The sequence below is a fragment of the Oryx dammah genome, unplaced genomic scaffold (assembly GCF_014754425.2).
Source record: "Oryx dammah isolate SB20612 unplaced genomic scaffold, SCBI_Odam_1.1 HiC_scaffold_13, whole genome shotgun sequence".
Taxonomy (NCBI): Eukaryota; Metazoa; Chordata; class Mammalia; order Artiodactyla; family Bovidae; genus Oryx; species Oryx dammah.
Window position 1 is genome coordinate 12991449 of NW_024070197.1, and position 25290 is coordinate 13016738.

A 25290-nucleotide genomic window follows, 5' to 3' on the forward strand; every position below is an offset into this window, starting at 1 on the left:
AGTGGCTACCACACTTGAGAGCATGGGTACAGGACATTTCCATCATCGTCAGAGAAACTTCTATGGGACAGCGCACACCTAGGGATCTGACAGGGTTGATGCCAGGTGAGATTTCTTGTCTTGTAGGAGGAGAGAACACCAAGTCAGGGTCCCATGCATCACGTAGCAGTGTGTGTGTGTGTGTGTGTGTGTGTTGGACATACTTCAGAGACTGGCATCTTCCAGAGTCCCCAGGTTGGAACACTTTTCTTTCTTTTCCTTTTACTTCTTCTTCTTCTTTTAAAATCTTTTGGCAGCACTGCATGGTACGTGGGATCTTAGTTCCCTGACCAGGGATTGAACTTGAGCCCCTAGCATTGTCAGCACTTAACCACTGGACCACCAGGAAAATCCCAGAGTCCTTAGGTTGGGACAGGAAAGAAATCTTGACTTTGAACTGTCTCAAGGCGGGCATGGTCCAGATGTCTGAACATCTGTAGATTCCAGGACTGCCCTGCTGTGAGTGGCTGAGCCTGGCTCTCAGCCCAGCTTTGCCACCACTTGGTTATGGGATCTTGGGCGCAAGAGTTCACCTCTTGGAACTTTGGTTTCCTCCTCTGGAGGATGGTGCAAACATCCTTACTTATGGGGCTGTTGGGAGGGGTAAGGAGACTTTGCAGGCAGGGGCCAGTAAATGCCCGTTATTTGTAATTATTATCCAACTTGTCTATGGACTTGCCCTGCCTCCCAGATTTGTGACCCTGCTCGTGGGAAGTGTGTTTCCCTGGAGGTGTTTTCAATCCTCGCCTCCCAAATGGTCTCTACAGCCTGGAAGGCCTTGAGGCAGTGTTCCTGGTTGTGTTCCTTGCCAGAATTCTTTCAGGATCTTTTGCTGCTGTTTTGAGGTTTGCTCTGTCCATCTGCCTCAGAGGGACTGTTGCAAACCCAGCCTTTATTTCCAAGGTTGTTGCCCCAATCTTGGGCTGCAATCAGATTGCCCAGACCAGTCTCATTCTGGTAGGAATTTGGAGCACAGCAGAAGTGGAGTTTAGGGGCCACAGGGATTCTGATAAATTTTCCTGTTAAACTTCAGGAGCAAAGGTTCTCTGAGCTGGGAGAGGGAGAGGCAGGGCGCCAAGCAAAGCCAGTTATTCTAGAGTTTCCAGTTCCTAAAGCTCCTCTCTCCCTTTCTTCCCCTCCCTCCTTCCTTCCTGCCTCCCTCTCACCTAATGACTTTGATTCCTCTTACAACTACTAAAAGGAAAGTCAAGGTTTATTTAGAACATTTAGACAGAATGAACTTAAAAGGAAGAGAGTAAAATTCAGCCAGGTTCCAACTGCCCAGAGAGAACCACTGTTGATTGTCGTTGTTGTTTAGTCGCTCAGTCGTGTCCAATTCTGTGTGACCCCATGGAGTGCAGCCCACGTGAGTTGCCATTTCCTTTTCCAGGGAATCTTCCTGATCCGGGCATCGAACCTGCATCTCCTGCATTAGCAGGCGGGTTCTTTAACGCCGAGCTGCCAGGGAAACTGGTCGCTGTTAATACCAGATGTTAGTTCCATCCTCTGTCCTGTAGTCTTCATCCTGGCTTTTCACCAGCCCCAGAAAGCAGGTCCTGGCTGGTTCAAGCCTCCTAATCTCAGAGAGGCAGCAGTGAGTGGTGGTTTGAAGCGATGTCTTAGTTCCCTGCCCAGGAATTGAACCTGGGTAACCTGGGGCCCTGGAAAAATCTCATGGGCGGAGGAGCCTGGTAGGCTGCAGTCCATGGGGTCCCTGAGGGTCGGACACAACTGAGCGACTTCACTTTCACTTTTCACTTTCATGCATTGGAGAAGGAAATGGCAACCCACTCCAGTGTTCTTGCCTGGAGAATCCCAGGGACGGGGGAGCCTGGTGGGCTGCCGTCTATGGGGTCGCACAAAGTCGGACACGACTGAAGTGACTTAGCAGCAGCAGCAGCAGCAGCAACCTGGGCGAAAACCAGGAATCCTAGCCACCAGATCACAAAGGGCTAGAGGCTAGAAGCAGAATTTCCCTGTCTCTCACTTCCATTTGAAAGCAAGAATGTTTTAAGGAGGCAAAAACTGTGAAAACACATGCAAGGTTTATTATTGGAGGCATAGTACAACAAGTGGGAGAGCACACAGAGAAACAGTTTGTTTAGTTAAGACAGAAGCAAGGCAGAGGGGCACAGCTGGAGAGAAAGGGTGTGGGCTTCCCCTCTAACGAGGAGGACCGCAGTATACAGTGCAGTTCTCCTGGGTCTTTATGTATGTGTGCTAAGTCACTTCAGTCGTGTCCAACTCTGTGCGACCCCATAGACGGCAGCCCACCAGGCTCCCCCGTCCCTGGGATTCTCCAGGCAAGAACACTGGAGTGGGTTGCCATTTCTTTCTCCAAAGCATGAAAGTGAAAAGTGAAAGTGAAGTCGCTCAGTTGTGTCCGACCCTCAGGGACCCCATGGACTGCAGCCTTCCAGGCTCCTCCGTCCATGGGATTTTCCAGGCAAGAGTACCGGAGTGGAGTGGGTCTTTGTTTACCTTTGGCCAATTATCTGATTTCTTTTTTCACACCTGACCTGCCCTAGGACCCTCCCCAACAAGGATGTGCAACTTTCTCCAAGATGGGTTTCATCCCAGAGGCCTATGGAAGGCCTTGGCATCGCCTATTATGCTTTGGTGCCTCCTCATTTTTAACCCCCCAAGGATTCTTTCTGCACATGTGCTGTGTCTCCCTTGCCCCAAGGATGGGAAATGTGTGACCTCTTGATCTTTTACTCAAACATAATTTAGCCTGTCTCTGTCCCTGCTGTGACTGTTATCTTAAAGTGTCCACAGGAGACAAAGTCCAGTTATTTACCCTGTTCCTGTCGTTATTTCTAACTCAAAGTGCAAACAGGAGGCTTATTGTAAATATCTAGCCTAGAGCCTGCCTGCCTGTTTCCCCAGGAAATGTAAACAGGAGGATAATTGCAAGTGCCTAGCCTAGAGCCCATCTCTCTCCTGCTTCACTCTTAGGTGGTCCCATTCGCTGGCCAGGGATTGGTTGAGCAGTGGGTAGTGCTGGCCAATCAGAGCTGAGGGGAGGCTCCTGGGGAAGCTCTCCCCGAATGGAGTGGGCTGCTTCTCCCCACAGTTGTTTGGCTGTGACGGCCGGAATGCAGCAGCCACCTTGGCACCAGCCTGAGCATGCGAGCCAGTATGCAGAGGACAACAGAGTAAACAGCAGAGAAGCAGAGCTGAACATCCACACGTAGTATCTGGAGTTGAACTAGACAATCCAGTTCTTTGTTTTTAACTCAGCCTGGGGAGTCTGGGGTGGGGGTGGGAGGGGTGAGAGGGGTTCTCTGCTGTAGGAGCCTGAAGCACCCCCACTGTTACATTTTCATACACTGACAAAGATCCTCTCATTGACTGAACTCTGCTTAAGCTTTCTTGAACTTTTTCCCAGCTAGGATTGATGTTTGACTTCTGTTGTTCATCTTGGCCTTGTCCATTTTGAGCAAGAATCCTTCTAAATCAGTTCACCCAGAACTGCTTTCCTTTGATATTTGATTGGGTTCTTCTTCCTTTACCGCCCCCACCCCCCAGGTGATATCTGATCCAGGAAGAATCCTGTTAGGTTGGCATAGCTAAACTCTTTCTTAACCTTGAAGCTACTGAAGCTGAATCCAGCCTCTGTACCCCTCTGCCGAACTAAATCTCAGAGACACAGTTTTGGGAGAAGTAGAAAAGAACAGTTTTCTTGTTTTGCCAGGTAAGGGGATGACAGGGGACTAATGACCTTGAAACTGTGTCCCGACCTGCAGGGGGTTGTGAAGAGTTTTATTTTAACATATGTTTAAAATTTATTTATTATGATTATTAACATAAGTTATTATTATTTATTTTGGGCTGTGCTTGGTCTTGGGTGCTGCACGGGTTTTTCTCTAGCTGTGGCAAGTGGGGGCTGCTCTCCACTTGCGGTGCACGGGCTTCTCATTGCAGTCGGCTTCTCTTGTTGCAGAGCACGGGCTCTAGGGCGCTCAGGCTTCAGGACTTTGGGCACGGGGGGGCTCACCAGTCGTGGCTCCTGGGCTCTAGAGCACAGGCTCAATAGCTGTGGTGCACGGGCTTAGCTGCTCCTCGGCAAGTGGGATCTTCCTGGATTAGGAATTGAACTCACATCTGCTGCATTGGCAGGAGGATTCTTGATCACTAGCCACCAGGGAAGCCCCTAATTTATCATCATTATTACTTTTAGCCATGCCACATGGCATATGGGATCTTAGTTGCCCCACTAGGGATAAAGCCCGTGTCCTCTGCAGTTGATACATGAAGTCCTAACCACTGAACCACCAGGGAACTCCGGTAAGGAGTTTTATAATAATGGTTCATAGAGGGCACAATTAGTTCATGGAGATTCTTCTGATTGGTTGGTGGTGAGGTAAGTGGGAGTCAGCATCATCAACCTTCTGGTGCCAACCGGTCTAGAGTCTATGTCCTTGTGGGCAGCACACCCCTTAACCTCTCCCATCTAGTGGGGGTTCCAGTGTGTGCAAAACAACTCAAAGATATTGTTTACGTGTATCCCTTGAGGGTGAACCAGGACCCTGCCCCAAGTGTATTATTTCTCTTGACTGTTCCTCCCTTGTCTCTGAACCCTGAAGTGAAGTGAAGTGAAGTCGCTCAGTCGTGTCTGACTCTTTGCGACCCCATGGACTGTAGCCTATCAGGCTCCTCCGTCCATGGGATTTTCCAGGCAAGAGTGCTGGAGTGGAATGCCATTTCCTTCTCCAGCCAGGAATCGAACCCGGGTCTCCCGCATTGCAGGCAGATGCTTTTACCGTCTGAGCCACCAGGGAAGCTCTCTCTGAACCCTCTCCTCTCCCTAATATTGACAGCAACTGTTTGAACCTTCTCTTGGAACTCTGGGAAGGTCAGGGAGGCTGAATGAAGCATCTTTCCTATAATCAAGAAATGGGGGACACAGAAAGGCTTTTGTACCCAGGAGCCCCACCGAGATCTCCCTCCTTATCCCCACCTCTTAGTTGGTTTCCATCCACCGACTCCCAGCCTGCTCCTTGGCTATGAATCCCCACGTGCCCACACTGGATTTGGAATTGGGTCCAGTCCCTCTCCCCTTGGCAGATGCTCCCTATACCTAAGGTGATGACCCCATCTCCCTAAATAAAGTCTGCCTTGGGCTCAGATGGTAAAGAATCTGCCTGCAATGCGGGAGCCCTGGGCTGGAGCCCTGAGTCAGGACGACCCCCTACAGAAAGGAATAGTGATCCACTCCAGTATTCCTGTCTGGGAAATCCCATGGACAGAGGAACCTGGCAGGCTGCAGTCCACGGGGTTGGAAAGAGTCAGGCATGACTGAGCCACCAACACTTTCCTTCACTTTATGCTTTAACTGAGCTCCCCAGGTGGTGCTATCAGTAAAGAATCCACCTGCCAGTGCAGGAGATGGAAAAGATGTGTGTTCGATCCCTGGGTGGGGAAGATCCCTGGAGGAGGAAATGACACCCTACTCCAGTATTCTTGCCTGGGAAATCCCATGGAGAGAGGAGCCTGGCAGGCTACAGTCCAGGGGGTCACAAAGAGTCAGACATGACTGAGTGTCTGAGAACACCATGTTTTAACTGGTGTCATTAAGTAATTTTTTCTTTAACAGTTAGAATATTATTTTTTTCTCCAACAATTCACCTACCCTTCATGAGTTTAATTGGTTCCTGAAAATTCTTCCAGTAATCTCTGGGGAATGAAAAAATTCTTTAAATAAAAATTTTAAATTATTTTTTTTTATTGTGACAAAACCCACATACAATGTACCATTTTAATGTGTACAACTGAGTGGCACTTGTAGGTCCATGATCTTGTGCAACCATCAGTTATCTATTTCTAGAACATTTTTTATCATGCCAAAGGGAAACCTTGAACCCACTAAGCAGTCACTCCCCATTCCCCCTCCCTCTAGGCCCCAATAAACACTGATCTCTTTTCTGTCTCTATGGATTTGCCTATACTGGATATTTCATTTACATGGAATCATGCAAGAAATGATCTTTTGTGTCTGGCTTCTTTCATTTAGCATCATGTTTCCAAGACTGTTGCGTGCATTAGTACCCCACCCCTTTTCATGGCTGGATAATATTCTGTTGCGTGGATAGACCAGATTTTGTTTATCCAGTCATCTATTGAGGGAGTGAGCTAAACCCTCACTTTATTACTTCTGTGCAAATAAACTCAAAATGGGCCCCTGATATCTTTTTATAACTTTTGGTTTGAGGCTTTTATGTACAAGCCCACCTCATTTGATGGCTCTTTGCCTTATTACACTTGGCAGATACTGTTTTGTTTTGTCTTTTTTTTTAATAAATTGAGCAGCTCCACATTGAGCAAGTCGGTCTGTGTCATTTTTCCAAAAGTATCTGCTGACTTGGTGTCTCTGTATCATATTTTGGTAATTCTTACAATATTTTAAGCTTTTTTCATGATTCTATCTGTTATCATGGTCTGTGATCTGTGATCTTTGGTGTTACTGTCACAAAAAGATGATGACTTACTGAAGGCTCAGATGATGGTTAGAATTTTTTTTTTTTAGCAATATAGCATTTTAAAATTAGGGTGTGCACATTGAAGTCCAGGTGGTGGTGCAGTGCTAAAGAATCTGCCTGCAAAGGCAGCAGACACCAGAGCTGCAGGTTTGATCCCTGAGTCAGGAAGATTCCCTGGAGGAGGTTATGGCCACCCACTCCAGTATTCTTGCCTGAGAAATTCCATGGACAGAGCCTGGCGGGCTACAGTCCATGGGGTTGCAAGAGCTGCACACAACTTGGCAGCTAAACCACCACCACCATTTATCTGCTTGGCTGTGCTTGGTTCTATTCAGGGGCTTTAGTTTCGGTGTGTGGGATCTAGTTCCCTGACCAGGGATCAAACCTGGGGCCCCTGCATTGGGAGCTTTAGCCACTGGACCAACAGGGCAGCCCCTCTTTGTGGCCCTCTTGATTCAGGGTCTTGTCTCCACGCCTTTGTATCTGTCTCTCATGGTGACGGTTTGGGCAAAACTCTGTTCCTCCCCAGTTTCCACAAAAGACCCCCATGCACACAGCCACTCGAGGTGTAACAAATTAACTTTAATAAGGTGTTTGGGGGCTGGGAACAGTCAAGGGGTTTATGTGGCAGCTAGGTAATCAGTCTCCCTTTATGTCCCTGCACTGTGGAGCCCCACTGGCCTTGTCATGCCCCCACCCCTCCCGTTTGGCTGGCTTCCATCTCTTCCCCACCCTTCTCTGTTTTGCATTCTCCCATCTGCCCAGACAGAAGCCCACACGTCCTTCTCACTTTCTCTTGCAGAGTGGCTCATGTCCTGCTTTCCGGCTTGGCATTCTCTATCTGCCTGATATGATACACAGACAGAGGAATTCTGGTGCCTGACCCCAAGATCACAGAAAGTTATAAAATAAACATGTCAGTGTATCAGAGAAGCTCTTTGTTCTGGGGCTTGGGCTATGTCCATCCAGGTCTGAGGGCAGACTGTGCTGCACAGCTGTAGCTTTTGATTCTTCAGCATCTATTTTTTCTTTCTTGTTTTGGAAACAACTTCCTGCTTTCCTTGGTGGATGACCAAGGTCTTGTTAACCCCAGCACGCTGGCCACAGATGCTCTCCGGGGACCACATCAGCTCAGGGCCACCACTTGCTCCTGCTCCTGGACAGTCCCGGGGCAGCTGAGTTCTGGCCTCTGGTTCTCTTCTGATGACAAGGATCAGTGACTATTTCTTGTAAGCCACCAAGATTCAACTAAATCAGAGATTTAGAAGCTCAAGGCCGGAAATCAAATTCTTACCAAAAAAACCTCTGGTAGTTGCAACATTCTGTGTGGCCCTACTATTCAGGAAAGGATTAACCTGTTCAAAAAAAGACGTGGCCCTTTGCGCCCCTGGTTCCTGTGAAGTAACCTCTTAGCCCTTCTTTGGAATGTCCTGGCTGATAGAAGGCTTTGTTTACCTGGGGCTGTGGGCTATCTATGCTGATGGTGTGATTCATGGTGGGGGAATTAGGCCACACAATAATGGCTTGACCTATGTTGGTGCCAGGCTTCCCAGGGGGCGCAGTGGTAAACAAATTGCCTGCTAATGCCGGAGATGCAAGAGACACAGGTTCAATCCCTGAGCCGAGAAGATCTCCCGGAAGAGGAAACAGCAACCCACTCCAGAATTCTTTCTTGGAGAATCCCACAGACGCCAACAGGGTCGCAAAGAATCAGACATGATTGATCATGCACGCACTCTTTCTTCAACTCTTTCTACGTTGGTGCCAAGGTCAGCTGCATGGTGGTCAGCCATGTCTACACGGTTGACATCTCTGGAAACCAAGGCTCAGGTGCGCTTTCCTGCTTGGCAACACTCTGTGTGTGCGGGCACAGGTCATCGCCGGGAGAAGTGAGTGCTGTTCACATGACTCCACCAGGACCCAACAACCAGAAGCTTGTGCCAGGACCCTGCCCTGCGTGCCTTTTCACATTGCTGCTCTTGATCTCATCCTTGCAGTATAGGAAATTATATCCGTGAGTAAACAGCTTTCCTGAGTTCCATAGTCCTTGTAGCGAATGACTCAACCTGAGGCTGGTCTTGTAGACCCCTGAACTCGCCCTCCACCTTGTTGTGAGGCAGAGGGGGCACCCTTGAGGTCTGGCAGGGGAAGGGTGGCCAGTGTCTTTGGAGGGAGACTCCCTCCACTGAGGCAGGGGAGGAAGTCCAGCTGGAAGATCCACGTCCTCACCAGCTCCCATCTCACCATCCAGCTCCACGCTGTCACCCGGTGCCCTCTGTTGATGGACCCTAGGAATTGCAGGCAATGGCTGTATAGCTGACCTTCTAGGGAAATACACAAACTTTAGCCTCTAGTTCAGCTGCTCAGTTGTGTCCAACTCTTTGCGACCCCATGGACTGCAGCACACCAGGCTTCCCTGTCCTTCACTATGTCCTGGAGTCTGCTCAAACACATGTCCATGATGCCAACCCTCTCACCCCCTGTCCTAACTTTAACCTCAAGCCCTTATAAAAAAAGTCTTCCTGCCGAAGCGCAACATGCAGAGAGCTGCAGGCCTGCTCCTTTCCCAACCCTGGAAGCCAGGGCAGCACTTCTCCAGGTATGCTCATGAATGGGAAGGAAAGGGGAGATCTGAAAATGCAGATTCCCAGGTTAAGTGCTGCGAGTGCACAGAGATGCCTGGCCCTTTCTTGGGAAAGCCCACGGAGATTAATCTGGGGTTCGTGACGACCCCCACCCCCTCCTCAGCTCCACCACCACACTTACCCCATTAGCAGTGGGACTGTACTGGTTCCGACCTGAGGAGACAGGAGGAGAAGTGATCAGAAGTGGATAACAATGCTGGAAAGCATGGGAAGAAGACACACGTGGGTGACCAGGCCCCTTGAATTCTAAGTCCCGGCTCTGCTATTGACATGGGGGAGTCATGTCCCAGAATGGCTCCTACATTTAAAAACACAGCTTGGGTATAGGCCTCATCTAGTTATTCCTTCAGTTATTAAGTATACATAAACATTTATTGAGCATGGGCTCTGGAACCAGACGGAAGAGTTCAAATCTCAGTCCTTTTAGGAGCCGTGTGACCATGGGCAATTGACTTAACCTCTCTGTGCCTCAGTTTCCTCAACCATAAAACAGGGACTTATTCAGCAAATAGCAAATGTCTGCTTTGTGCCAGATGCATTCTGGGTGCTGGGGATATAGATGTAAACAAAACAGACAAAAATACCCAGCGTGTGGCTTACTGCTACTGCTTCTGCTGCTAAGTCGCTTCAGCCGTGTCCGACTCTGTGCGACCCCAGAGACGGCAGCCCACCAGGCTCCCCCATCCCTGGGATTCTCTAGGCAAGAACACTGGAGTGGGCTGCCATTTCCTTCTCCAATGCATGAAAGTGAAAAGTGAAAGTGAAGTCACTCAGTCGTGTCCGACTCTTAGCGACCCCATGGACTGCAGCCCACTAGGCTCCTCCGTCCATGGGATTTTCCAGGCAAGAGCACTGGAGTGGGGTGCCATTGCCTTCTCCAAGCGTGTGGCTTACAATGTGCCAAATGCTATGGTAAGTGCTGGGTTTACATTAACAGGTATGGACACGCCCATTTCACAGATGAGGAAACTGAGTCACAGTAAGGCTTTTGCCCATGGTGACTGTCTGGCTCTGGACATGATGCATTCAGCAAACATTTCCTCAAATGCCTCTTTTGTGCCTGATCCAGTGGTAGGTGGTGCTGGGGACACAACCATGACTGACAGCTCTAGCTCTGTGCTCCTGGGTTTCCCAGTCCACTGGAGAGACAGACAAGTCCCCATACCATGATGCCCCTGAGTGGGCAAGGGGTGGGGGTGGGGGTGGCCAGAGCAGGTGCTTGGTTCATTTCAGGGAAAGGTCAGGGAGGGCTCCCTGGAGGAGAGGGCTTCCCACTGGGATGTGAGGAGGCCTTTTTGTTTAGTGGTTGAACAAATAAAACTTTGTAACCAAAAGATTTGCCTTTAACTCTTGACTTTCCAGCTGTGTGCCAGCTGGCAGGTAATGTCACCTCTCTGAGCAAATGTTTCTTCATCTGTAAAATGGGCTCACAGGGGGAATCTCTTTACAGGGTGGTTGTGAGCATTCAAGGGGGCTGTGCACAGGAAGTGCTTGGCACAGAGAAAGTGCTCACCAAAATGTAGCTCTTTTGATTACAGAATTAGCCACAGGACTTTGCCAGAGGGAGCCATGGGGAAGGGAGCTCCAGGTAGGGGAACAGCCTTGCAAAGCCCTTGAGCCAGGGATCTGGGCACCTTTTAGAGCCAGGGATTGAGGCCACCCCTCCTTTCAGGGAGCCAGTCCTGAGCAAGGCAGATGAAGGAAAGTGAGGGTGAGGGGGTTAAGTGTTATTCCACACTGCATCCCTTTGGCAGGAGCTTCTGTGTCACCTGGATTGAAAGCCAAAGTCCTTACTGTGGCGTTTCAGGACTTACAGGAGCTGCTCCCACTTTGTAAAAATGAGTCAGTGATCCAATGAATAAAACTCCCTGGTCTCAGTGTCACTGTCTGTCAAACAGGGGAACCTCATGGTGTTGGCATGAGGGTTCAGGGAGAGGTCGCCACGTGGAAAGCTTACTACAGAGCCTGTAGGCTCATAGTAGGTGCTTAATTGTGGCGGCTGTGGTGATGTTCATTTACAGCAGGCAGGCGGGGGATATTGCGAAAAAGAGGGGACTCACGGGAATTTCTGCACCGGCAGAGAAAAATCAGGAACACCGCCAGGACGACAGGGATTACCAAGGCCAGGATGGTACTGATTATAACGTACAAGCCCTCTTGTGATTGCTCCCTAGGACGTTCTGCCAGAGGAGAAGGAAGCAGAGATTTAAGCTGAGAGATTTTTTTGGGGGGTTTCACCTGCCCCCCAAAATGTTAGACTTCACTTTTGAAGGAGGCTACCGTTCTGCCTCCCCTCAGTCTATATGGTTTAGCTGGCTTCACCCCACCCTCTGGTTCCTAGGATGGGACTTGGGTTTTCTTTTTTTTTTTTTAATTTTTTATTATGTGTTGGGGTAGAGCCGATTAACAAATGACGTTGTGTTAATTTCAGGTGAACAGCGAAGGGACTCAGCTATACATATATATGTATCCATTTCCCCCCAACCCCCGCTCCTGTCCAGGTTGCCACATAACATCGAACAGAGTTCCACCTGCTATATAGTAGGTCCTTGTTGGTTATCCATTTTAAATGTAGCAGCGTGTACCAGCCAGAGGATGGGACTTTGACCTGGGCCTGGTCAATCAGAGCATTCCATTCTCTCTGGCTGCTGCAATTGGTTCATGAGGTGGGACCTAAGTTGAGCCAATGAGGGCTAGCCTTCAGACTCTGGCTAGAGCTATTGAAAGTGGTGTATTCTTTCCCTTGGGATTACTAAACTGGTGGGCTGTGAGCCTATAAACTGTTGGGGATCATCTTACCTTCCTGAAGGGAAAGCTTGCCAGGGAATAAAGCCAGCAAAAGAAAAGCAGAGACAATAGAGGTCAAGAAAGGTTCCTGGGTTACACAGCCCGAGCACTTGGATCTAACCGTACCTGAAGGTGAATTTCTAATAAAGTCCCATGTTTGCCTGGACTATTTTGAGTTGTGCTTCTACCAATTGCAAATGACAGAGTTCTGTCTAATATACTTGGAAAAGCCTCCCTGAGTCCATTGGGAAGAGGCATTATGCAACTACCCCAGCCTGGGTTTGCAGAGGAGCTGTGTCCAGGTGGCTGTACAGTGGTTCCAATGGTTCACATGGTGAGTTAACAGACAGTAAAGCTGAGCCTGTTGAACCTTCCAGGAGGGGCTTAAGGAAAGAATGGGAGCTTGGGAGCATTCTTGTGGTTGAGGGACTCCTTTAACCAGGGACCACCTCTAAACCCCTCCCTCAGAGGGAATCCTACTTCGATATCCTCTTTGATATCTATCCTAAGTTCCTCTGTTCTCCCCACCCAGGGGGCTCCTCACCTCTGACCAGGACGGTCACATTTGCCTGGTTGGTCCCTAGGGCGTTGGTGACAAGGCAGATGAAAGTCGCATTGATGGTCTCGTCCACAGTATGAATCAGGAGCTGAGTGCCCTGGGCCACAGCAGAGGATGGCAGGGTTCCCTTGGTCCTAGGAGAAACAGATGGGTGAGGAAGTGGTCTCAGTCAGAGGCCTAGAGTAACCGGTGTTGGGGCACTCACTGTACAGCAGGAATATAGCAACTCTCACGCCGTCTATAATACAAGTTCAGAGCAAGCCTAGCGTTCCCCCAACTCTGCCTCTCACACTCCCATCCAGCCTACCAGCAAACCCTGTCTGCCCCACGTTCAAAATCCACACAGATAGACTTGCCTGGTGGTCCAGTGGTTAAGAATCTGCCTGCCAATCAATCCAGGGGATGTGAGCTCGATCCCTGGTTGGGGATCTGGGATCTCACATGCTGAGGGACAACTAAGCTTGCAAGTCAAAACTACTGAGCCCAGTCGCCTCAGCTAGAGAGACTGTCTGCTGCAAACCACAGAGTCCACGTACTCTGGAGCCTGCACACCATGCCTGGAGAGATGCCACGTGCTGCAAGGAAGACCCAACTCAACCAAAACCAAATAAACATTAAAAACAAAGAGAACATAGCCAAAGTCTCTCCTCTGTCCAGTCATTGTTGTCGTTCAGTTGCTAAGTCATGAACGACTCTACGACCCCATGGACTGCAGCCCTCCAGGCTCCCGTGTCCTTCACTATCTCCTGGAGTTTGCTCAAATTCATGTCCATTGAGTCAATGATGCTATCTAACCATGTCATCCTCTGCTGCCCTCTTCTCCTGCTGCCCTCAATCTTTCCCAGCATCAGGGTCTTTTCCAGTGAGTCAGCTCTTCCCATCAGGTGGCCAAAGTATTGGAGCTTCAGCTGCAGCACCAGTCCTTTTGATGAATATTCAGGGTTGATTTCCTATAGGATTGACTGGTTTGATCTCCTTGCAGTCCAAGGGACTCTCAAGAGTCTTCACCAGCACCACAATTCGAAAGCATCAGTTCTTCAGCCCTCTGTCCAGAGCCCTTCCGTAAAGGAAAAGTCCTGACCATGGGCACAGGTCCCACACAAGCTGGCCCCCTGATGCACGGATCCATTTGCTCCTGCCTCTATATCCATTGTGTCTGATTTGTTGGCCCTGGAAGCTTCAGTTATGTTCCCACCTCAGGGTCTTTGCATATGCTGTTCCCTATGCCTGGAATGCCCTTCCCATTGGTACCCGCACTGCTCACCCTCACCTACTTCAGTCCTCTACTCAGACCTCACCTTTGTGACACCTTCCTTGGTTACCCGCTTTCAATTGTAGCGACCCCCAGCCTCCTCTACAAGATCTTTCCCATAGCATTTATCACCACCTGACACACTCCATCCTTAAAAAATGGTATCTTGTTTGTTTTTCTTTAAATTAAAAAAAATTTTTTTTTAATTTTGGCCACACCCTAAAGCTTGTGGGATCTTCGTTCCCTGACCTGTGATTGAACTCCAGGGGCCCTTGGCAGTGAAAGTGTGGAAACATAACTTGTGACCCACCAAGGAATTCCAACGTTACCTTGTTTGTTTCTCTCCCCAGATCTGGAGATTTGAGAGGGGGGAATTTGGTTCTTTTTCATTTACTGAAGCCTGTGGGTGGTGCTAGTGGTAAAGAACCCACCTGCCAATGCAGGAGTCCCAAGAGGTGCAAATTCAGTCCCTGGGTGGGGAAGATCCCCTGGAGGAGGGAATGGCAACCCACTCCAGTATTCTTGCCTGGAGAATCCCACAGACAGAGGAACCTGGCGGGCTACAGTACATGGGGGTCAGAAAAAGTCGGACATGACTGTAGTGACTTAGCAGGCAGCACGTGGGTCAGTAGCATCCGACACACAGTAAGTAGTCAAGAAACACTGGTTTAGGGACTTCCCTGGTAGGCCAGTGGCTAAGACTCCGACTTCCCAATTCAGGGGGCCCACGTTCTATCCCTGGTCAGGGAACAAGATCCCACATGGCACAACTAAAACCCAGTGCAGCCAAATAAATAGATAAATATTTTAAAAGAAAGAAAGAAACACTGGTTTAATGGACAGAGGAGACCGGGGCATGGGTTTGGGTATTCTGCAGAGCTGGCATGGAAAGCTGGCTGTATGGTTCGTGAGGCTGAATTGCGGTGCTTTGAGACAGGAAGGTAAAGGCCAGCTGTCAATACCAATTGAAAACCTTTGATTGGCAGCTCTGCTGGCCAACCATCGAGACATGCCTGGCTGTCCACAGAGGTGGACTGACGGGGATGCCCCCCACTACAACATTTGCATAGTCAAAAATGGGAAAGCACCTCTGTATCCCCAGCTGGGACCGGTTATGTCACTGACAGCCTCATTTGTGACAGAGTCCTAGCGCCTCAAAGAAGCAGGTATTGGGGATTTGAAATGCATAAATGATGAGCGACTGTTGGATAGATGGCAAGAGGAATGGACCGAAGGGCAGGAATGTGATAAAGCAAGTCCAGGAAAATGTTAGTGTGAGAATCTACACAGCAGGCTTTTGAATGTTGACTGGAAAATGCTTACAAGACTTCTGTAGGCTTGAAAGATTTCCTGATAAAATGCTAAGGGAAGATAGATCTATGTGCCCTGACATGGAAAAGTGTTCACGAGAGGGACTTCCCTGGTGGCCCAGCAGTTAAGACTCTGCGCTTCCACTGCAAAGGAGTGTGGGTTCCATCCCTGGTCAGGGAACTGAGATCAGACATGCTGTGAGGTGTGGCAAAGACGAAACAAAGACGAAAGAAATGTATTCATGGACAGAGGAAAGTTTTCAAAATTATACATACAGCACAGTTTCTTTTTTTTCTAGAAACATTGATAAAAAAACAGGAAGGATGTATAACAAAGGGTAACAGTGATGTTTCTGGAGATGACTGGGTATAGGACTATAAGAGCTATTTTCTTCTTTTTACTTTTAACCATACTGCCTAAAGTTTCTACAGTGCTCATAAGTTATTTGTGTAATAACAAAAACTGGGCCCAATAAAAATTAGGGTAAACCATTTACCCCTTTGCCTTTAGCTTTCCCCACTCTTATCCTTAGTCTCAGTAGGAATTTGAGGAAGTGTTTTGATTGCTCTGCTCCTCAATCAAGAAAATCAGGAGGGGGTTACTTCCCTGGTGGTAGCTTCCAGTGGTTAAGGATCTGCCTTGTAATGCAGGTTTGGCCCCTTGTAGCTCAGTTGGTCAAGAATCTGCCTATAATGCAGGAGACCCAGGTTCGATTCCTGGGTTGAGAAGATCCCCTGGAGGAGGGATAGGCTACCCACTCCAGCATTCTTGGGCTTCCCTTGTGGCTCAGTTGATAAAGAATCAGCCTGCAATGTGGGAGACATGGGTTCGATCCCTGGGTTGAGAAGATTCCCTCTAGAAGGGACAGGCTACACACTCGTATTCTGGCCTGGAGAATTCCACGGACTGTATAGTCCATGGGGTTGCAAACTGTCGGAGACAACTGAGCGATTTTTTACTTGGGGAACTAAGATCCCACATGCCTTGGGGCAACTGAGCCTGTGCGCTGCAACTGCTGAGCGTGCACGTCACGACTAGAGCATCTGTGCGCCACAACAAAGACCCCACGTGCCGCAACTAAGACCTGATGCAGCCAAATAAATAGATTTTTTTTTTTAAATGAGAATGGGGGTGGGACAGTATTTGCTCTCTAAGAGGTGACTGAGCAGGTTACACAAGGTGGCTGGGGAGGTGGCACAGTCCAGGGCTTAAGAGGATTGGGTTTGGAGCCAGACACCGATGGGAGAGTCACCTCTATACCTGTGTGCCTGGGCAGAGGACCATAGCTCCCGGGCAGATCTTTAACCCGGGCCTGGTGATAGTGCAGACTGTGGCCGGAGTGTGGGGATCACATGGGGTGCAGGTAAGTACCTGGCACACAGCAGGCACCCCGTAAAGAGCAGGTGTGTCAACAAACCTGGACTTCATTACCTCATTAACGCTATGCATACAAGATATTTTCCTGAGGGCCCACAGTTGACTTCTTGTTTTGTTTTTAACTTTCCTGCCTACACCCCTCCTTCCTCAGACCCAGGAGTCTAGACTCCCAGCCCCTCCTCCCTCAGACCCTGGAGTCCAGGCCCCCAGTCCCTCCTTCCTCTGACCCAGGAACTCACGTGGTCCAGTTGCAGCCCGTGGGCTCTGGTTTGCTGTGGACATCACAGTTCAGGGCAACCTCTCTACGGCCAATGTACCAGTTGTCATCATAGCCGGATATGGAGACCTCGGGGGGGTCTGGGGGAAACAGACACACAGGCTCAGAGACAGGGAGCCTTCAAAGGGCCTAAAGATAGCTGGGATTCATGTCACAACAGGAAGAGGGCCTTGACAGGTTTGGGGAACAGTGCAAAGTGGAGAGGCCTGGGAGGGGTCTGGGCAATGGGTTCCAGCTTCCGCCCCAAGAATAGAAGCCTGGGAGTCCTCAGCAGGGTGCTAGGAGGGGGGGTCACAGACAGTGCTTCTCAGGACCTGCTTCTCTATTAGTTTTCCCTATAAAGCAAAGGTCTTGGCATGCCTGGGATGTCCTGTGAGAAAAAGCCTCCTTCTGGGTGTTCATAACATATGTGAGCATATTCAAGGCTCTGACAAGTCCTGCAGGAGAGAATCCTGGATGACTGCATTCAGTCTGTGTCTTACCCAACTCAAATGTGATCAACAGGGAAGATTTTTAAAGTCTCCAGGGGGAAGGCCAGTGAGACAGGGTGTTTTTGTATGTGTGTTGGGAAGGAGTCAGTTTAGACACCCTCCTCACTCAGATCCAGTTGAGGGGGTCGGGTGTAGACAGTGCAGCAACTGTCAGGCAGGGAGTAGTCAGTCCAGACAGTGACGGGAGGACCCAGTCCGTAGATGAGCCAGTGTAGACAACAGTGGGGCAGAGGGGAGTGTAGACTACACGGCGGGTGGGGGTGGGGACAATGTAGGCAGTTCTCTAGGAGAGCCAGTGTAGACAATGTTGTGGGTCGGTGTGAAAGAGTATCTAGGAGAACCAGAGTAGAAAATGCAGGGGGTCAGGGCAGCAGTGCTCAACTGCCAACTGCCCTCAGCTGGTGGCCTAAAGGAGTGGTGTAGACAGTGAGGGAAATGCTGTCTGGGGCCCACAGGAGCCAGTGTAGATAACAGTGTGTGTGTGTGCTCAGCAGTGTCCAGCTCTGTGTGACACCAGGAACGGTAGCCCACCAGCCTCCTCCTGTCTGTGGAATTTTCCAAGAATACTGGAGTGGGTTGTCATTTCCTCCTCCAGGGGATCTTCCCCACCCAGGGACCAAACCTGCATCTCCTGCATTAGCAGGCGGATTCTTTACCAGTAGCGCCACCTGGGAAGCCCAGACGGTACTATGGCAGTGGAGGAAACACAAGGGAGCTGGTATTGCTGGTGAGGAAGCAGTGTAGCAGTGTGCCCAAGGTCAGTGTGGACAGTTGCCCAGGGAAGAGGGTGTAGGCGCTGTGTGCAGGCTCAAGAGAGCGTATGTGGGGCGTCCGTGTAGACAGCGGCCCCCAGGGAGCAGTGTGAACTGTGGTATAAAAAGCTGGTAGAGTCCTTCCCTAGCAGTCCAGTGTTTAAGACTCAGCGCTTCCATTGCACAGGGCATGGGTTTGATCCCTGGTCAGGGAACTAAGGAGCTTCCCACGTGGTGCTAGTGGTGAAAAATCCGTCTGCCAACGCAGGAGACATAAGAGTCTCGGGTTCACTCCCTGGATGGGGACGATCCCCTGGAGGAGGGCATGGCAACCCACTCCAGTATTCTTGCCTGGAGAATCCCATGGACAGAGGACCCTGGTACAGGCCATGGGGTCGCAAAGAGATGGACACGACTGAAGTGACAGCGTGCACGTAGGCACAGGGAACTAAGATCCCACATACCCGGTGGTACGGCCAAAAGGGGGAAAAAAAAAGAAGCAGCTGGTATAGACAATAAAGGACAGGGTTATCTATGGCCCAGCGGAGTCGGTGTAGACGATGTGGGGATGGGTGTAAGGCATTAGTCAGAGAGCCAGCTCTGATGATGAAATGATGTAATGTTGAAAGTGCCCCTCGGAGTCAGTGTAGGGGAGGGTGGAGACAGTCTGGCAGCCCCTCCCGCCCTTGCTTACACTTAGACCCACTCACAGGACACAGCCAGGGTCATGCGGAGCACCACGGGCTCCTCAAAGCTCTCATGCTCCACTCTGCAGGTGACGTTCCTGCCGTCCATCTGGCTGGAAGGTGTTAAGATTAAGAGGCTGATGACGGTGACGGTGCCAAGCAGGGGCCCTGGCACCTGGGTGGTATTGGTCTTTTCATCTGAGGACCAGGAGATGCGGGCAGGTGGGTGACCTCCTGTGGAGATGCAGCGGGCCACCGGCACAGGGTTTGGGCTGAGCGGGATGTCCAGGGTCTCAATCTTGTTCTGGGGCCGGGCTGAGAAGAGGAGCAAAAGACACGGGTTATGCCTCACCAGCAGTCACGCAACAAACATCTCAGCAGCAGGGCAGTACCGAGATGAGGGTACTGGATGTGGCCATGTTCAAATCCCTGCTCTGGCCCAGCCGTAGGGTGGCCTTGGGCAAGTCCGTGCCTCAGTTTCCTTGTCTGTCAACTGGGGATAAGGAGAGGATGACCAGCGATGAGAATTTATAGGTAAAGCTCTTAAAACGGAACTTGGCAGGTAATACGTGCTCAATATATATAATTATGATTGGTAATTGAATACGGTGCCTGGCTCTGTGATGGGCAGTACTGAAGACTCAGGAAGGACTGAGACAGCCCCAACTTGCCTTCATGGGATGGACCATTGGAAGGGAAGACGGATTTCCCCAGACAGTGATGACTCAGACTGGGCAAGGCTGGGATGGGGGATCCCGGAAGGGGTGCCTGAATCTCAGGGATGTGGTTACTGAGGGCTTCACGGAGGAGGGGAGAGCTGAGCTGTGCTCTGGAGATTCAGACAAGAGGGACTGGCTCAAGGTTCCATAGTCATAAATGTCAGAACTAGGTCTTCCCACAAGGTCTGTCTGACTGTAAAACTACCTTGCCCATTTTCTTAACCATTCTGGTGATTCCCAGACGTGGGGTTTCATGTGGTTCCTTTTCCCTCAGTACCTGTGTTCTTCTTACCCAAGATTTCTCTTTAATTTGACTCACCGGTTCTGTTTTACTCTCATCCTAAATCCTAAGACGTGAAGTTTTAAATTCTCTGAAATGATGAGAGATGCCTTTGATTGGGGGCATGTGTCAGGCACTGTTCCAAGGAATTAATCTTTTATGAGTCATTCACACAAGGCCCGGGACAGTTCCTGACACAGAAAGTGATAGTGAGCTTCCCTGGTGGCTCAGATGGTAAAGAATCTGCCTGCAATGCAGGGAACCCAGGTTCGATCCCTGCATTGGGAAGACCCCCTGGAGAATGGTGAGTCATTCATACAAGGCCCAGAACAGTTCCTGACACAGAAGCAAAAAAGAAGCATGAGCTCTTATTCATCCTCACAGCAATCTCCATTTCACAGATGAGAAAACCGAGGCAAAGAGACTTCATACTCAGTTGCCAAGAGGAAGGCCTGTCATATTTTCTCTGGTACTCATAAAAATGAACACATGTTTCCGTGACAATGCCAAGGGCATCCCCTCCGCCCCCCGCCACCTCGGTTGGAGAAAGCCCTCCACTCCTGGATATCAGAATCTTCCCCTCCCAGTCTATTTCAACTCTCCCTTTGGCTCAGTGGGTAAAGAACCTGCCTGCAATACAGGAGACAGGGGAGACGGTTCGACTCCTGGGCTGGGAAAATGCCCTGGAGCAGGAAACGGCCACCCACTCCACTACTTTTGCCTGGCAAATCCCACAGGGTGGAGCCTGGTGGGCTAGAGTCAGACATGATGGAGCAGTCACTCACTCACTTCCTCACCAAAGGGAGTGACAATAACTGACTCACTATCCCCAGCCCACATTGGTCTCTGCTCTAAGCGGTTCACCTGGATGAACTCCTTGTACCCTCAGGATAGCTTTCTGAAGGCAGGCAGAACCGTTACTAAGCCTCTTTCACAGATGAAGAAAGCAGCTTTCAAGATGAATCCACCTGCCCAAGCTTGTCCCCCCTATACCACCAGCAGCCCCAGATCCTCCAATCCCCTGGGCCCACAGTCTCCAAGATCTTACATCCCAGACCTCTGACTCTCTTCCGGTCCTTGACACCCTCCCCTTCTCATCTCCCCTGCGTCCGACCTCCTTTTGTTCCCTCGGAATTTCTCCCTCCCTCCTGGGCCCTTCCCTCTCTTTGCCTACCTCCCTATCTGACTCCACATCCCTCCCTTTCGGCTCCCCCCTCCTCCCGGCTTACCGAGCACACGGAGCTGGGTTTGAGCGCTCTTGTCACCATTAGGGAACGTGGCGAACTGGCAGGTGTAATTAGCCTCATCTTCCACGCGCAACTCCCGAATAGCCAGTGAGGCGTCCCACAGCTTCTCGCCGGACTTGGCGGCCAAGAATTCCAACCGGCTGGATTTGTGGAAGCTGGGGCCCTGGGTGGGGTGGTAGACCGCCACGCTGCGGGCAGGCTCTGCCTGGCTCTGCTTCGTCCAGGTCACTTGCGTCACCGTCACATTGTCTTCCAGGGGGTGCAGTTTGCATGGCAATGTAGCAGTTTCTCCCAGGAAACCGGACACCTGGACTGGGGCCAGCACTGTGATTATCTTGGTCCCTGCGGGGAAACACAGGGTGGGTCACATCTGAGTGTCCCTGATCCGGATGGGGCAGGGGGCTCCTGGAGCTTGGAACCCCTTGGGTGTGCGTGTGTTGAGGAGAACGGGGATGCGGAGCACCAGTCCTGGTCCAGGGGTGAGGATGAGATGGGGGCTGGACTGGGTCTGCCACTGGGTCCCCGCCCTCACCGCCAGTCCGCGGCCCCCCCACCCCATGCCTTTGAGTTGTTATTACCGTATATCCTCTATCTCAGCATCATCAATTTAAAAAATTGCCTCTGTGTTGTGGTTAAAAATTAAATTTGCCTCGTAAACCACTTTAAAACATATACTCCAGTGGCAATTAAGTACATTCATGATGTTGTGCAGAGAACATCACTCTCTAGTTCCAAAACTTTTCTGTTACCTCCAGTCATCAATTTTAAGATGCACTGGGACGCTGTTAGAGCACTTCCGATTTAGACGTATGGGAAGGGGAAGAAGGGGTTCTCAGTGGCTCAATGGTAAAGAATCCACCTGCCAATGCAGGAAATGCTGGTTCAGTCCCTGGAAGGGGAAGATCCCCTGGAGTAGGAAAAGGCAACCCACTCCAGTATTCTTGTCTGGAAAATTCCATGGACAGAGGAGCCTAGTAGGCTACAGTTCATGAGGTCACAAAGAGTTGGACACGACTGAGTGACTGAGCATGCACACGTGCACACACACACACACACACACAAAGGGGAAGAAACTCAACGTCTTAGGATCCATGAAATAAAGTAGTATTATTACTGTTTGTGGCCTTAGGTTGGGAAAATGTTTGTAGGGGGGTCCAAGCATAAGAAGGGAGTTGATGGGACTTTCCTAGTGGTCCAGTAGTTAAGATTTCCAATGCAGGAGGCACAGGTTTGATCCCTGGTCAGGAAGCTAAGATCCCATATGCCTTGCAGCCAAAAAGCCAAAACATAAAAGTGAAGCAGGATTGCAACAAATTCAATACAGACCATTAAAAAGCATCCACATCCAAAAAAAAATTTTTTTTTGTAAAAGAAGGGAGGTGATTATAGCCCCCAGGTTTTGGATCCCCTCAGCTGTCTGCTGTGAGGGCTTCAGGCAGATTCCTTAACATCTCGGATTCTTTTCTGCTAGTTTGTAAAACAGGACTAATTACAGTTAACGTTCTGGGGTTGCTTACACAGATTAGGAGCTGTTCTGAGGGCTACACACATCTCCCAGCATTTAGTCCTTAAGCAGCACCTTGAGGCAAAAGCACCACTGTCAGCCCCACTTTACAGAGGGGAAATCCAAAGCACAGTCTTTTGCTCCAAGTCACACTGAGGGCAAGTGGCAGAGGTGGGATTTGAACCTGGGCCATCTTCAGTCGAGACTCCCGATCTCTAATCCACAGACTCCATATGAAAATCATTCTCCCTAGGGTCCCTGCACACACTGATCCTCAACACGTGTTGACTTTTATCCACATTGATAAACACAATGTTATGCATCCTTATTAATAATAATTGGGATAAAGGAGAAGGCGAAAAGGAGTTAAGTGCTTTGAATCTCAATCCTTCCACTCACTAACTGTGGCTTTTGTACCCGTGGTTTCACTCCCCTGAGCCTCCATTTCTTCATCTGTAAAATGGGGGTGGTTGTTACTTAAGATGGAGTTGGGAGGACTAAATGAAGAAATTTACCTAAAGACATATGCCAAGCACTCTATACCAGTGAATATTATAATTACTGCTATAAGGAAGAGGAGGTCAGGACATAGTGGACTGGGGTGCTTGGAGCGAGGTGTGTGGAGGGAGGACTCAGTCTGGACATGAGGGGATTGAGTGGTGAGCTGAGCACACTAGTCTCAGATCGAATGCCAGCTCTATCGTGCTGTGCGGCTCTGGGCAAGTGTGTCTCCTTCTCTGATGATAAGACCTCTGTGAGGATGACACTGGGTGAAGTGGCCTTTCTCTAGGCTTATACCCTGCGTCACAGCCAGGCCCAAGTTCCACCACGTGCCAGGCCCCTGAGCTGCTGCCTTGGGTCAGTCCTCCTCCAACCCTCTCCAAGGTCCATGAGATCCACACTCCTAGCACTAGGATTTTCACCCTCATTGGACAGAGGGGTCGTGAGCCTTGCATGGTCAAGCTATCTGCCTGGGTAAACCAGAAAGGGAGGGGGCAGAGCCTGGGTTGAGACCTTTTGAGAAATGAGGAGACTCTGGTTTCCTCAAGTCTGTGTTCAGTATTATTACTGTTCGTGTGAATCATCACGGTCATTAGTGTTTTTCTTCAGAGCATCTAGCTCAGAGTGTTTCCAAGACACCATCTTACAAGGTAGGTGGGATTCCATTCTCCTCTCCTTCCTCCTCCCAGCCCCCAGCAGACATTTCAGGGAAACAGGGAGCTCAGGTCATTTTCCTGAGGTCACACAGTCAATAAATGCCAAAAGCTATTTTGAACTCACGTCTGTCTGAAATCAGAGCTATACTCCCCGTATGCGGAAATGCGGCCCATAGTAGGCACTCAATAAACGTGCGTGGGGTGAATGCGTAAATGAATGAATGGCCGCGGCCTAGAGCCAGGCGCGGTCGAAGGGGAACGAGAGAATGGGGTTGTCTGCCGCTGCCCTCCTTCCCCTCATCAAGCATCTTCGGTGGCTGTTAACTAGCTGTTGAGGGCTGGGGAGAAGGCTGCGCTGGTATAGGGAGCAGGTGCGCGGGTGTGATGCCCGGGCAGGTGCGGCGCCGAGAAAGTTCACTTTCCGCTCTATTTTTCCCCGGAGGCCTGCCCTCCCTGCCCTTCAGAAATCTCCCGAAGTCCGGCGGTTATCCGGGAAGCTATCAGGAGAGTCTGGCCCAGGCCCGGCGTTCCTGCATCACTGGGGCGGAGGGGAGCGGGCGGGCTGGCGGGCGGCGAAGGCCGCCGAGCAACTCAGGGTGGGGCGAGCGCCCGGGCCGGTGGGGAGGGAGAGGGGGAACGGGGGCCGCCCGATCGCGCGGGGTCACTCACCGGCTTCCAGGGGCGCCCAGAACAACGGCAGCAGGAATGGCAGCAGCAGCAGCCGCCGAGTGAAGAGAAAGGCAGGGCCCATGCCGGCTTCCTCCCGGCGCTCCTGGGCAGGGCGCGCCCGGTCTCCTTTGCTCGAGCCTAGCGTCCGCTCGCTCTGCCGGCCACGTGGGCGCGGCTCGTAATGATTCTGCACCTTCTGCGCAGGAATCCCGGCGTCACTCGGCCGCCGCAGCCTCGGGAAGGACCTCCTTGGACTAACCGCGAGGAAGAAGTAAAAATGGGCGCCCACGCAGGTGCCCGTCTGGCTCCTCTGGCGCCCGCGGAGGCGCCGAGTACTGCCTCTTCCTCCGTCCTTTACGTCGGTGACTTCAGGACATGGGTTGGGATGTGTCCTTGTTTCAATCGCTGAGTCGTGTCCTACTCTTGGTGACCCCACGGACTGTGGCCCGCTAGGCTCCTCTCTGTCCATGGGATTTCCCAGGCAAGAAATACTACGGTGAGTAGACATTTCCTTCTCCAGGGGATCTTCCCCATCCGGGGATCCAGCTGGGGTTTCCTCCAGCACTGCAGGCAGGTGGTTTAGCGACTTTCTAAAGGGGATTTGAGTCTATCATGGGGACAGATCCTGAGCTCCTAACCCCCAAAGCTGCCACCCCTGGGGTCATACTGGGCAAGTTGCTTCTCCTCTTGGGGCCTCAGTTTTTTCATCTGAAAAAAGGACAGGATAATAATTCCCTGTCTGTTTGTAAAGACTTAAACATGCAACTGCTTGTTACCGAGTCCAAGCTGGCTCTGCTCGCTGCCGGACAGGCCAATGAATGAGAGATGAGGGATTGAGGCAAGGAAGAGATTTTACTCCAGGTGCCGCCTGAATGAGAAGATAAACAGGCTAGTGCCTCTAAAATAACCATCTTATAGGGTCTGGGTGCCAGGTTCTTTTATAGATCAGAGATGGGAGCAGGTGAGGAGGCAAAGTGAAAAAGCCATTAATCTTGCAAACATCTCCCAGAAAGGCAAACCTGAGGCAGGGAATGTGTTTATTTCTTCGTGCCATCA

The 25290-nt window shown here is 50.5% G+C and overlaps 1 protein-coding gene across 2 annotated transcripts in view; it reads right to left on the reverse strand.

Moving 5' to 3' along the window:
• PVR (PVR cell adhesion molecule) overlaps positions 1 to 24673 on the reverse strand; it is a 29750-nt gene extending 5077 nt beyond the window's left edge. The window contains exons 1-8 of one of the 2 annotated variants that reach the window (XR_005723221.1): positions 24235 to 24673; positions 20887 to 21246; positions 18683 to 18973; positions 16692 to 16809; positions 12498 to 12646; positions 11227 to 11346; positions 9288 to 9319; positions 8627 to 8842 (exon numbers count right to left, since the gene is read on the reverse strand). Coding sequence is in view for 1 of the 2 variants with exons in the window: in XM_040252580.1 (XP_040108514.1) it covers positions 8810 to 8842; positions 9288 to 9319; positions 11227 to 11346; positions 12498 to 12646; positions 16692 to 16809; positions 18683 to 18973; positions 20887 to 21246; positions 24235 to 24316 (1185 nt within the window). In the remaining variant the exon portion in view is untranslated. Of the gene's footprint in view, positions 1 to 7082; positions 8843 to 9287; positions 9320 to 11226; positions 11347 to 12497; positions 12647 to 16691; positions 16810 to 18682; positions 18974 to 20886; positions 21247 to 24234 lie in introns of those variants that run through there. The other variant, XM_040252580.1, reaches the window with a different exon arrangement.
• Positions 24674 to 25290: the final 617 nt, after the last annotated feature.